At 40.4% G+C, this 12087-nt stretch overlaps 1 protein-coding gene across 9 annotated transcripts in view; it reads left to right on the top strand.

The window, feature by feature from the left end:
• The window catches only part of EYA1 (EYA transcriptional coactivator and phosphatase 1), a 162621-nt gene that overhangs the window by 87685 nt on the left and 62849 nt on the right, over positions 1-12087 (top strand). For 5 of the 9 annotated variants that reach the window (XM_048287011.1, XM_048287014.1, XM_048287017.1 and 2 more), the window contains 4 exons: positions 492-572; positions 2449-2518; positions 2892-3037; positions 7087-7224. In XM_048287011.1, coding sequence (XP_048142968.1) covers positions 492-572; positions 2449-2518; positions 2892-3037; positions 7087-7224 — 435 coding nt within the window. The remainder of the gene's footprint in view (positions 1-491; positions 573-2448; positions 2519-2891; positions 3038-7086; positions 7225-12087) is intronic. The other 4 variants (XM_048287013.1, XM_048287015.1, XM_048287012.1 and 1 more) reach the window with 3 other exon arrangements.

Raw genomic sequence — 12087 nt, 5'->3', positions numbered from 1 at the left:
TTCATCACAAATCCTTAATTTTCCTCTGAAAATTTATTTAATTGGAAACAAAATTTGAACAGCCCTCAGCAAAACCCATTTAAAAATTATTTCCTCTTTTGTCTTATTCAGTTTGCTGTCTTTCAAGCCTGTAAATGCTGTGTGACCTGATCTAAATGTGGATCCTTATTGTTGGGTCTGCAGGATTAAGAGGAATCAGGACAGGTGCAGAGAGTTGCATGGGGACTTCTGGTTCATTACAGTGGCTCTTATTCCTTGGGGACAGGAATAACCCTCTTGATCATCTTATATTGATGTGTAAATCATAGCTGCCAGTATTTTGCATTGTTTGTATACACAAATACATAACATGCAAAATATCCATAGCCATGATTTAGAACGTTTTTGGCAGATTTTTGTTTTATTGAGTTTGTATCTGTAGTGAGTGTGTGTGCATGCACATGCAAGAATATTAGGAGCATATAGAATATCTCCTGTTTATATTTCTATAGTTAAAACAGAACCAATGAACAGCAGTGAGATCGCTACTACTACTACCACAGACGGGTCTTTAGACAATTTCTCAGGATCAGGTAAGGAATAAACAAAAGTTTTAACCTCAGAATTTTTTCATTTATTATTTTCTTATCCTGCACGGTCTAAACCTGTGCACATCTCTAAAAAAGCCTTTTGCACTTTCCAGCTTATACTTATTTCTGTTCATTTTAGTCTAAGTCAACAGGAGTTTTCCCCAAGTAAGGAGCATTACATTATCAGGCTTATTAATGTCCATTGGTGTCTTTGGTGGGAGTCTCACTAGGGAGCATTCTGGCCCAGGGTAATTACTTTGTGTTTTCTGTGAGTAAGCCTCTGTGACTGTTATTCTAATTGAGGGGTAGGTCTTCCTCACTTACTGTAATTTATTATTACCAAGACATTCATTCTTTTGTCAGGCTTCTTTTCTTCATGGAAGCCAAATGCATCTTAGGTTCTGACAGCTTACAAGCACTGTGAGAACAACCTAAGGTGTTTGCTCAGTTTTGCACACCTGAGGACTAACTGTGGTACTTATAGCACATCATTTTTATGGTGCAAATCAAATCAAAAGAATGATCTAATAATATATTGTGGGATTACGTTTCCATAGTAGCAAAATTTGACATCTTGAAACCAGTCTGACTGCTTAGTAGCCAGCCCTTTCCAGGTCTTGTCACAGCCTCTGTTTTCTGCACAGGCTGTTGAGTATGAAAGCATCAAGCCTGAAAGTCCAAAGTAAGGTTTCTAAGGTATTTTAACTTTCTGAAAGGAGAAAATACAATGTGTAGCTAATGGTAGCTACATACATCTGTGGTGATCTGACTAAAGGTGGGACTGCAACATTTGGCAGTTTTGCAGCCTCATAGGCCACAGAAAAGAAAAATTACTGGGTGGAGAAGGCACAGAAAGAGGCTCCCTGCTTCCCTCCCAGAGTGTAAAGATGATGGATTTTCCCTGTAGCTGGCCAGGAAAGGGGTAGCTGGCGAGGGGTAATTATGAGTGCCTTGTTTATTTCCAAGTACTTAGCAATAAGGCCTGTTGTTTCTCGGGCTGTCTGATTTTACAGTAGTCTCATAACCTGCTGCTGACCCTTTCCTGGCAAAGGCTTCCAAGCCCACCTTGGGACCTTGAGGAGAAGTGACACCCAGACAGTAACCAGAGAGGGAAGGGCTCCCAAGAATATCGCCCTGAGCAGAGTAGGCCAGCACAGCCGCCACGCTCCGCGGAGCACCCAGAGATGCTGACAGCAGTGGGCTGGGCTGGTGAGAGGCTCCGTGTCAGAGGCGCGGGGCTGCTCAGGGAGCAGCTCACGGTGTAGCCTCCTCTGCCTGCGTGTTTCACTAACAGCATCTGCGCCTTGGACATCTTTATGCAACACTGATTTGAAGGTCTGAAAGCGTTTTAGACAGCAGATGAGGTGGAAGAAAATAGAAGTGTAATAAGGTAATACATAGTCTGTATTAGGAATTTTTTTTTTTTTAAAAAGAGGCGCGTGCTCTGAAGAGGGCCATATGTTTTCAATCAAGGCATGCATAAAGCTCCTTCATAAAATGTAGGTCTTAAAAATCCTAAAAGTTAATAAAATGTTGCACTTGAGATATCAACAATCCTTTGAAAATACGAAGGGAAATGTTTCCATTAGGAAATAGGTTGTTTGCATTGAAAATGTTGCCTGTGTGCAACCAAAGAATAAACTATGGCTCAGGAGGTGTACAAAGGGGCAATTTAGTATTTGAGATTTGCAATCAAGATTTTAATGTTAAGCATTCTTGTATAGTTCCTCATAAAATATTATTTTCTATCTAAGGTATCAATGATATTTGAATTTAATTAAAATCTTGTTAATACTCTGAAATTCTATTAGGAAAAATAATATTTATCTTTGGTGTGTGTATTTACACTTCTGTATGCTTTCTTTTCTCCTTGGTGCAGCAATTGGAAGCAGTGGTTTCAGCCCAAGACAAACACACCAGTTCTCCCCACCACAGATTTACCCTTCCAAGTATGATATCTTTTTAAAATAATAATAGTAGTAGTAATAATAATAACTGGAATAGGCAGATTTTAACCTCATTTAAAATAATAATTGAGTCCATCTGTTAAGCCATAATTTAAACCACAGCAGCTTCTAGGGGAAAAAAACATTTTTTTTTTAAATGCTAAGAATGTATTTGAAAAATATTTGTAAAGTTCTTATTTCATTTATTCTTTTATTATTGATTCTTACTGTTTTGTCTCTTAAAGTTTCTGTTGTCTAGCACAGCCTATGATTATGTGTTAATGAAGCAGCAGGATTATAATAAGGCTAAAAATAAGTACACACATGTCTGTCTAATGCAGTGTCTGTCCTATTTTCTGTCATTTGTAATCAATAGCAGACCCTACCCACATATTCTTCCTACCCCGTCTTCACAAACGATGGCTGCATATGGGCAGACACAGTTTACAACGGGAATGCAACAAGCTACGGCCTATGCCACTTACCCCCAGCCCGGCCAACCCTATGGAATCCCTTCATATGGTAAGAAATCACGTCCGTGTTACTTTATTCCTGAGGTAAATGTTTTTTAGATCAAGATTATGTGACCCTCAGGTTAGTACTTAATGGGACGGCTGTGCTCTAGAGCATTTCTTGTGGAACACTGTAAATTTTCCCCCCTTGGAATGAGTGGTGTTTAATTTATGTATTAACAAGCTACAAAGGTACTCAAGAAGACCCATTTTGGGATCGGGGGGAGAGGTTCATTAGCTTTTTGTTGGTGACATCAAAAATACAGCACTGAAGTGGGAAGAGGGATCTCTGTGCTTCCATTACACAGGCCCAGCCCCTGGCTACTTGCTCAGGGCTCTGCTCCCCAGCGGTGCCGGAGGTTACGTGGGGACGTAAAGGTCTGAATTTCAGCTGATACAGATTACTGGAACACAGATGAATCTGCGAGGCTGTGCTGATTTTCAGCAGGCAAAAAAACTGATTCAAAAATGCCTCCATCAAAATAATCTCACTTTCCAATGTTTTAAAACTCCCTGGAGGTGAAAATTGAGGTAAATTGCCACTGAAGGTCTGTCTGTTCGATGAAGGAGATAGTACTAAATAGCAAATATTTCCAAAAAAATTTAATTTAAAAACAAGCTGCCGTGGGTGAGACCATTTTCCTGCCAGACTGTCTGCTGGCAGACCACATAGCAGTGCAGCAGCGAGGATGCATTATTAGAAAATAGGTCTTATATTCCTCTGGGGGAATATATTAAAATTATACAATCCACATGCTTTGAGCAGTATATTTTGTAAAAATACATTCAAATAATGTAAGTTTTATACAAAAAGGACAGAACTCACCATACAAACTGTTCACTTTAAAATTGTTAAAAGTTTTAAGTGAAAAACTGGTGAATCTTCCATCTTGAAGTCTGCAAGTTGAAAATCCACTGGCTCTCAAGTATATCCTAGGGCAGATTATGGTGAACAGTAGGTTCACCATACATTCTTATTTCCCCATGCTTTAAAATAGGGTTCTAAGTATAAATTGGATGTTTCAGTTCCAGTTAGAATCCACATATTTTAAGCTTACACCGTGAGCTGGGGAATCTTAGACACACGCATGCACATATACACACCCAAGAGCTCCTGCTGATGAGAGCTTGTCTTCTAATTCCATCTGGATCAGGTGGGGTGATAACAGACAACCCTTTTCCCCACCCTGCTTTTCTTGACCTGTTTCTCCTGTGGACACCTCATGTTCATACTTGGCTGACTGCAAGGCTTGGGCAGCCCAAACAGTGACTTTTTTGTTTTTTGCTTGCTTCCTCTGGATGAAATCCTGACCTCACTGAAGTCAACTCTAAAATTCCCACTGACTTCAGCCAGGCCTTGATTTCCCTACTTGAGTTTAGCTGTCTCACTGTCATCGGAGCTGTAATTGAGAGTTGCTTTACTTGGCAACTGCTTGTAGGGGTTAACATGCTTGCCTGCTCTTTTGTTTTGGTTTAGTTTTTTGCCTAGTCCATCCCCCATGCCTAGGACTTCAGATAAATTTACAATGTTTTACATTGCAGAGCTGCTTTTGACCACTGAAATCCTCAGCTCCTGAGCCAAGAGGGTTTTTATGCGTTTTGTTCTTTTCAGAAAATGCCTTGCGGCTAGTGCTAAGGTGTTCCTTGCTGATGTACTTTATAGGAGTAATATTTAAAAGCAAATAACTATTTAAAAGTTTTGGGACCTAACATATTTTTTTCCATATTTAAGGCATGGCATATAATCTGTTCTCCCAAATGAAATTATGTGGGGAGCATTAGGACACTCATTTGCAACAGGCAAGAACTGAAGCCTTGCTTAAAGCCAAAACTCTACTCTTTGATCCGCAGTTTAGACCCCATGTACCCTCTGTCTTGCCTTTCTTTTGCCCAGGCAGAAATCTTACAGCAGTATAAAGGGAGAAGACTTATGCCTATGTGAAAGGAAAAACTGAGTTGAGGCCTCTTTCTTTTTGTTTCTTTACTCTGGTTCTACTAGAAGAAAGAGTATTCATGAGTTCCTGTATCAGCCTGCCTCAAGTTTTCTCTCTAGAGTGGAGTTTGGGAAGGTCCTGTCTCAACTGCACCTCTAGCCTGTTCATTTTTCCAGTTCCCCACCTCCACAGTCATGCAGCCATGCAGGCAGGAAGGGGGGTGGAGGGGAATGCCATTGACAGCTGCTGCCCTGGGGCTCCTGGCTCTGCTTCATCTGCAAAGCCCCTGAGGAGGCTGGAGAATTTCCTGAAGCTCTTTCCTCCTGCCTGCTCCAGCACCAGCATCTAGCAAAGGCTTTGCTTGCCAACTTCTTTACTTTCCAGATCCTGGCAGTCCCCTTGTGTCACTGTCCCTTCCCACTTCCTTGAGTACATTAGACTTGGGAGCATTGAGGTTTGATGAGTGAAGGCTTTCTGGATAAGAGCAAGTGTGAGAGCAAGTCCCAGGAGATGAAAGGCTCTTCATAGCATGGAGGTTTGCAAAAGGGCATGTCAGTGCCAAGTTGTCTTCACTCAAGTGTCATCCTCCTACTGCTGCTTTTGATCATCTCCTCCTGCTCGGACTGAGATAGAGAGTTGGATCAGGCTGTTAAAGGAAATTTAGGCTAGAAATTTAATACTTGATTTAGTTAAACTTTCTCTAAGCCATATTTAATCAGCATTTCAGAAGTCCTTCAACAGACAACAAATAGGGATTGTTGATACCAAATCATCCATAGCAGGAGTTTCCCCTTGAAAATGAGGTGTCAAGATTCGTCATTTGAACTGCTTAATTGTAACATGAAACAGAAGAAGCAAGTAAGCATCAGGGGAAAACAAGCAAACAGGGTTAGTCTGGCAGTTGGAGGCCTGGCAGAAGGAATTAAGGGTAATCAATGACAGCAGCTGAAAAGTAATTATTTAGATGGCAGAGAATATGCTGCCATTTGTATACAGGGAGGTATTGAAGTTTTGCCAACACAGTAGCTTCTGAGCCCTCTCCTACCTTGAAACACTGTTGAATATTGTCTAAAGAAAAATCCAACCAGGAAATGGACCTTAGATTAACAGTAATTTTCAAAGGAATGTTACTAATTCACACTTAGTTAATTCAGTTCAAATATTTTTGGTTTCTGAACAATGAGGTATCACTGAATACCACAATGAAACCTAAGAATATTGTATCACTTTTCCATTACTTTGGCTATAATTATTTTTAAATGGTAGTTCATGTTGGGACAACTTTATAATTAAAACTAAGAGACAGAGGCTGAATTGTGTGCATTTCCTCAGTATTTTGCTTCCTGATATTTGCTGCTCATTGCCTTACAAATTGAGGGAAGAATCACTGAAACTGGGTAGCAAGTCATTCATTGATCAGACTTTGCATTCTTTTATAACTAAATTTAGAAATGAGAGAGTAATGTGGTGTGTAATGGATTTCCCCATCAGTGCAGATTAATGACTCTCTGCTATGCTTTTCCCAGTTCAGGAGATTGCTTCAGGAATAGTTCCTGTCTGTTAGGTGCTTTTTTGTTAAAAACTGAATTAGTGTTTAATTACCTTTGTAAAATCATCATTGTACTTAATACTGCTAGTTCTCTTTATCCACTTCTCATTGCTTAGAAAACCGTTCTTGGACCTGTGTAATTTTCATGTAGGAGTATTATACAATGCAAATCTCAGTTATGTCATTAATGGGTAGATGGCAGGAGAGCTTGGCTATGCTATGCTTCATTAAATTCATATAAAGTTGCTAATCTACCTCTGTGTAATGTCATGAATATATGGAAAAGTTTGCCTCTGGCAGGAAAGGAAAAAGGAATAATGCAACTTCCTGTTCATGTATAAATTTCTTTTGCAGTTATTGGAAACACAGTTTTGGATTTAACCTCTCCCTGGTGAACTTCAGTTTTCCACATGCTTTTAGACTGCCCTTACCCTATTCATTTGTGCATGCTCTCAATATTTGTTCTGTCAGGCAAGAAGAGTAGGTATATGTTAAAATTGCTGTTAATTAAGTGATTTTGTTTTCCATCCCTCTTTGAATATGAACAAATAGATTTGCTGTCACTAACTGATTTAGGTGCATTGTGGGCAGGCATCAAGACAGAAGGTGGATTGGCACAGTCACAGTCACCTGGACAGACAGGATTTCTAAGCTACGGTGCCAGCTTTAGCACACCTCAACCTGGACAGGCTCCCTATAGCTACCAGATGCAAGGTCTGTATAAACAGATATTACCATTAATTGGATATAGCTAATGCTATGGTGGGTTTTTTTCCCTCCTTATTTTGTTTTATTCCTAGAATAAAAATGAATGTTTGCTTGGGCACTTAACTGATTTTATTGCAGTTGGAGATGAAATGATGATTGCCTTTGCTGAGAGAGCAACAGGCCAGCTCTCAGCAGTCTGGAAGATCCCTTGCTTCATTAAATGTTAAATAGTGAAGTGTTCTAGTGTTATTATAGTAAAAATGTATCTCTGAATAGCAATAGTTTAGCAAATAGTGAATGAGACAAAGCTAGTTCTGGAAAACATGTCAGGATTATGAATTTAGGAAGTGCCAAATATAATTTGACACCTGAGCATGTTTGAGGAGGGAGAAGAAGATAAAAATACTTACTGCAGCTGTGGAGGTAGCTAAGTAATGATTGAAGTCTGTTTCTTTGAAGTCTATTTAAAAGTCGTAAGTCTTTGTATGTGCAGGCTATTATTATCAATTACATTTTGTAGCCTTACTTGCCTGTTTAGTTTACTTAATGTCTTTCCACCTTGTTCTCCCAATTCCTTTTCCCTCTTCCGTATTGAGAATTCACTGGTTGTGCCTGGTTCTGGATTGCTCACCGCTTAACGGATATTTTGAAAAATCTTTGTTTACCAGAAATAGCTAATTTGGGATGTCTGCTGCAGGCCTTTTCAGCCTGAATTTGGCAGTAGATATCAGGTGTGTTGCAGATTTTGGAATTGTTGAAATAAGTGATCAATCACAGAAACGGACCACATATTTTTATAAGTTTAGCACCTTTATATATTATCAAGCTCAGTTTAAACTGTATGCCATCAGGTAAACACTCCATGAAATGTCTTGAAGCAGAAGTGCTTTCAGAGACTAAGTGAATGAGATTTTGCTTTTGTTCCACAGTTTTAAGGGTATATTGATCCAGTCCTTTGCTCAGACATGAAAGATGTGTTTTTGTTGCATTTTTTTTTCAAATCCCCTTTTGAGCTCTGTGTTGAGTAGCTCCATAGGGCAGAAGTGACCATCTGACATCTGAAATATTGCTGACTTGTAGTGTGGTCTGACAAGTAAGAGGGACAGGACCAGAGTAGCATATGGATTTTCATCTACATGCTGAATAGTGATGGTCTTCTCCTCATCAGAGTAAATATAACCAAATCAAGTTACTGGTTTAGCTTTCTGCAGACAGCTACACAAAAACCTCAGGAAACAAACACACCTCCACACCCACCTCCACACCCACCCCCCCACACCCCCCAAAAAAAAAATCCTGCCTCTCTGTAGGAGAGAGCTCAAAATATTTGCCAGCAGCAGCTACAATGATCTTCTGAATCAACATTTCAGCTTTTAAGGAACTGATAATTCACGGTAGCTAGGAAATAATGTTATTGAAAAATCATGTCTGTGCTGCCTATAATTTCTATTGCAGTAGTACCTTCATGCCATAGTCATATACTGGGATCCTGTTGTGCTAACTTCTACAGGCAAATAAAAATATAGTCCCCATAGAAGTTGGAGGCTAAAATAAAACACACAGGCTAGGAGGGCTTAATGTAACAATAAAGCTGTCACTGTTTATGTATAAGAAACAGTTGGCACCCCATACTGGTTATCTAACAGTTCTAAAGATGTTTTTTGTAAGATACCGAGGAGAAGGATGTCAATATAAAGGGATTTTAGGCAGGACAGGGAAATAGTTTTGCAGATGTCTATGGGAAACTCATTCTATAGACAGAGGGAAGAAGGAGCAGCATAGGATAACACAGAGAGTACTTGGAAAATTTTAAAATGAATGCTGTAAGTAATGTGAATGCTGGCATTAGTAGTGCAAAGCTAGGACTCTGTCAATAGTGTGCATAGAGTCTGCCATAAAAGGTATTGCTTTGTTTTTTTGCTTTATGCAAAATGTGTATAAGATCAGAATTGTCAAGCACAGCAAAGGGTGACAGGTGTCAAGAGATGGAACAGTAAGATCTTGGAAAGCATTTCAGCTGTATACATTGAGAGGCAAGGATCTAAAAATATTCTGCAAAAAGAAATATGTTCGAGATGACCCAGTTGTGAAGGCTCTAATAAGAAAAGGATCAGAAGAATTGTTTTAATGATGGAGTTGTCTGCAGAGCTGAGGGAGGAGGGGGTCTGACCCTGGGTTCTGCTCTGGCTGTGCTGTGCTTGGGCTGAGAGCTGCCCACCTGTGGAAGTCAGTGGATCATTGACAGTCTGGCTTGGGCAGAAGAGCCACAGGTCAGAGTTGGAGGGTCCCTGTGGTGTGTACGTTCTTTCTGTTGTGCTCATGAACAGCATGATGTCTGGGTGAGGGAAGGACTGGTCTTCTATAGAAACCTTAGAGACCATAAGAATAGAAATAAGGAGAATATTTCAAATGAAAGAATTGGTGGAGTATTTAGTTGCTAAGTAGAAAAGAATCACATTGCTGAACAGGTCTTTCTTGAAGTTAAATGTTTGACAATATATGTCATGCTATACATGAGAATATATGTCTTTGTAATATTTTCATTAAGTTAACTTTTGTATTTGAAACAACCCTAAATTGACTTAATTCTTCCTTTTGATTGAACAGCTGTTAAAAGTAAACAGGAACATTTGTTTCCCTTTCCTGATTTAATTTTGGAAGGAGAACCTATTCATAATTTCAACTATTATTTAAGGACAAAATTGATTCTCATGACAGAAGACAGCATTAGAGCTGCTGCTGTTCAGTTGTTTGTGCAGAAACCTCCAGAGAGGAAAATGAGTTTATTCTCCCTTTCCCCTCTAGCAGTATATGGGCAGGCTGCAGCCTCAGCCTTGTCATAGCCTGCAATAGCTGCTCTTCATCTCCTGCGTGCAGCTGCTGAGCTGCTAAATGGAGATGATGGATCCCACAACCTCCTTCACAACCAAGCGTTACATGACAGCGCGCTCGGGGCCCTGCTGGCATTCTTGCCTGCAGTAAAGGGGATTTCCTAGCGGCCTTGCAGTTGTCCTGCTCGTGTTCCCTGACTGGGGTTACCTCGTGCTCGAAAACCTTGGAGTTAATTCTGGTTCCTCTCCCTGGGGTGAATGTCTCCCTGCAATGTAGGGACGCTGTCTCGCGGTGCGTGTGCAGCCAATTAAACGCAGTGCTTTTCCTGACCTTGCTAAAATTACAGCATCATTAGTCACTGAACAATAGTGGAGGGAGAGGCTGCCAATTTATGAAAATTATAAGGAGAATTTCTGCCTGTGACTCCTAGCTAAATTTATTCTGGTAATTGGATTTTTGTTTGTTACAAATTTATAATCTCTGTAAGGGAGGGTGCATAGGGGGAGAGGGTGAGAAGAGGACTCAGGAGGTTCTGCCACCCATCTCCCCACTCCCCTCCCCCCCTTACTTTATTTAACGAGTGTGTTCCTTAAGCTGTTTTTCATATAAGCTGCTTCATAGATGTTGAAAGACCACTTACATGACTAATGGCTGTGGGAATGGGCTGTTGTTCCTATATTGGCAGAGTTATAAGGATTGCTCAGTAAGGGTAAATGGAGTGGAGAAGGGCTGGGGGAAACAGCAAGGAAAGAACTCCATTTGCAACTGTCTTATTTGAGTCTCCTTTGACTGTGATAAAAGCATGACTTTTACCCTCCACCTGAGTACCCTACCGCTGGAAGGGTGCTGGATCTGTGATGAGCACCAGCATTGTTTTAGTTACCAAGACTGTGATGACTGAGAATAGCGATCCAATTGGTTTGGGAATTCAACTGTAAAAAAGTAAACGTTAAGGTATTTGGTTATTATTATACAGTATAAAAATATTGTGCTGGATGGCTAAGCAGTTACTAGGACAACAAGGGGGAGTTTGCCAAGGATTTTTAAACACTGTAGGCAAACGGAAGAAACCTTGAGTTCAAATAGCCCATCTGGCTGTCTACGGCTTTCCCAAGAGAGCTGCACTAAACTTCTGCCACATACATTGTGCCCTGATGATAGACATAGCCCATGGCAAGGACACTGAGCTAGGAAAGCAAATGGGCTTCTGTGGCCAATACACGGGGGAGGACCTTATCCCATGCCTGCGGCGGCGCAGGGTGAGCCCCACGCCTGGAGCGCGCCCTAGTCCCAGCAGGGTCCAGCCACCTTCCGATGCTGACTGGGATTCCCAGCTTTAATGTGGGTCAGAGCTCTTTGCAAAATAGACCTTTGACCTGCAATTTACAGCTTTTATCACATTTTAAAGCTATGTAGCCAGCCAGCTTAGGGCAGTAAATCTTGTGTGTTTTGTAGTGATTCTTATTTTTGTGTTTGTTCAGCTAAGGCAGGATAGCGGCTCTATGCTATGTAATGGCTGAATATTTAAAAAGCAATTTGCAAAATCATGAGTATTTTAAAAACAACCTCAGGCCTGTAGTTCTGGGTGGCCTACAGAGCTGTTTCTGAGAAACCTGCTTCATGTTTGTTACGGTCTAAGAGACCCCTACCCCTCCTCCATAGGAGCCAGCGCTGACCATGAGATGAAAGAGAGAGATCTGTGTGTTAGTGTGTGTGTGTCTTTGTCTGAGAGGGAGAGATGCTGGCTGGCATATAATTACTTTTCTCATTTGCTCTTGCAAATTATTTTCCAAACTTTCTGAGGAAAGATGATGTATTCCTCAAAAAAAGTCTATTTTTTTTCTAATTATAACTATGAGAGGCCTTTTATATCCTTTTAGAGTGGCTTAAACTGTGCACCTTAAAACCTGGGTTTGAATGTATTACTGCATCACTCAAAAAACCCTACAGAAATAAGAAGAGACACAGGCACTTATAATCTTCCAGACAGAGCACTATTAGAAATAAAATATCATTTCAAAGTTTTGCAATTTAAAA

The sequence above is a fragment of the Corvus hawaiiensis genome, chromosome 26, assembly GCF_020740725.1.
Source record: "Corvus hawaiiensis isolate bCorHaw1 chromosome 26, bCorHaw1.pri.cur, whole genome shotgun sequence".
Classification (NCBI taxonomy): domain Eukaryota; kingdom Metazoa; phylum Chordata; class Aves; order Passeriformes; family Corvidae; genus Corvus; species Corvus hawaiiensis.
This window is presented reverse-complemented; position numbering and strand designations above follow the sequence as displayed.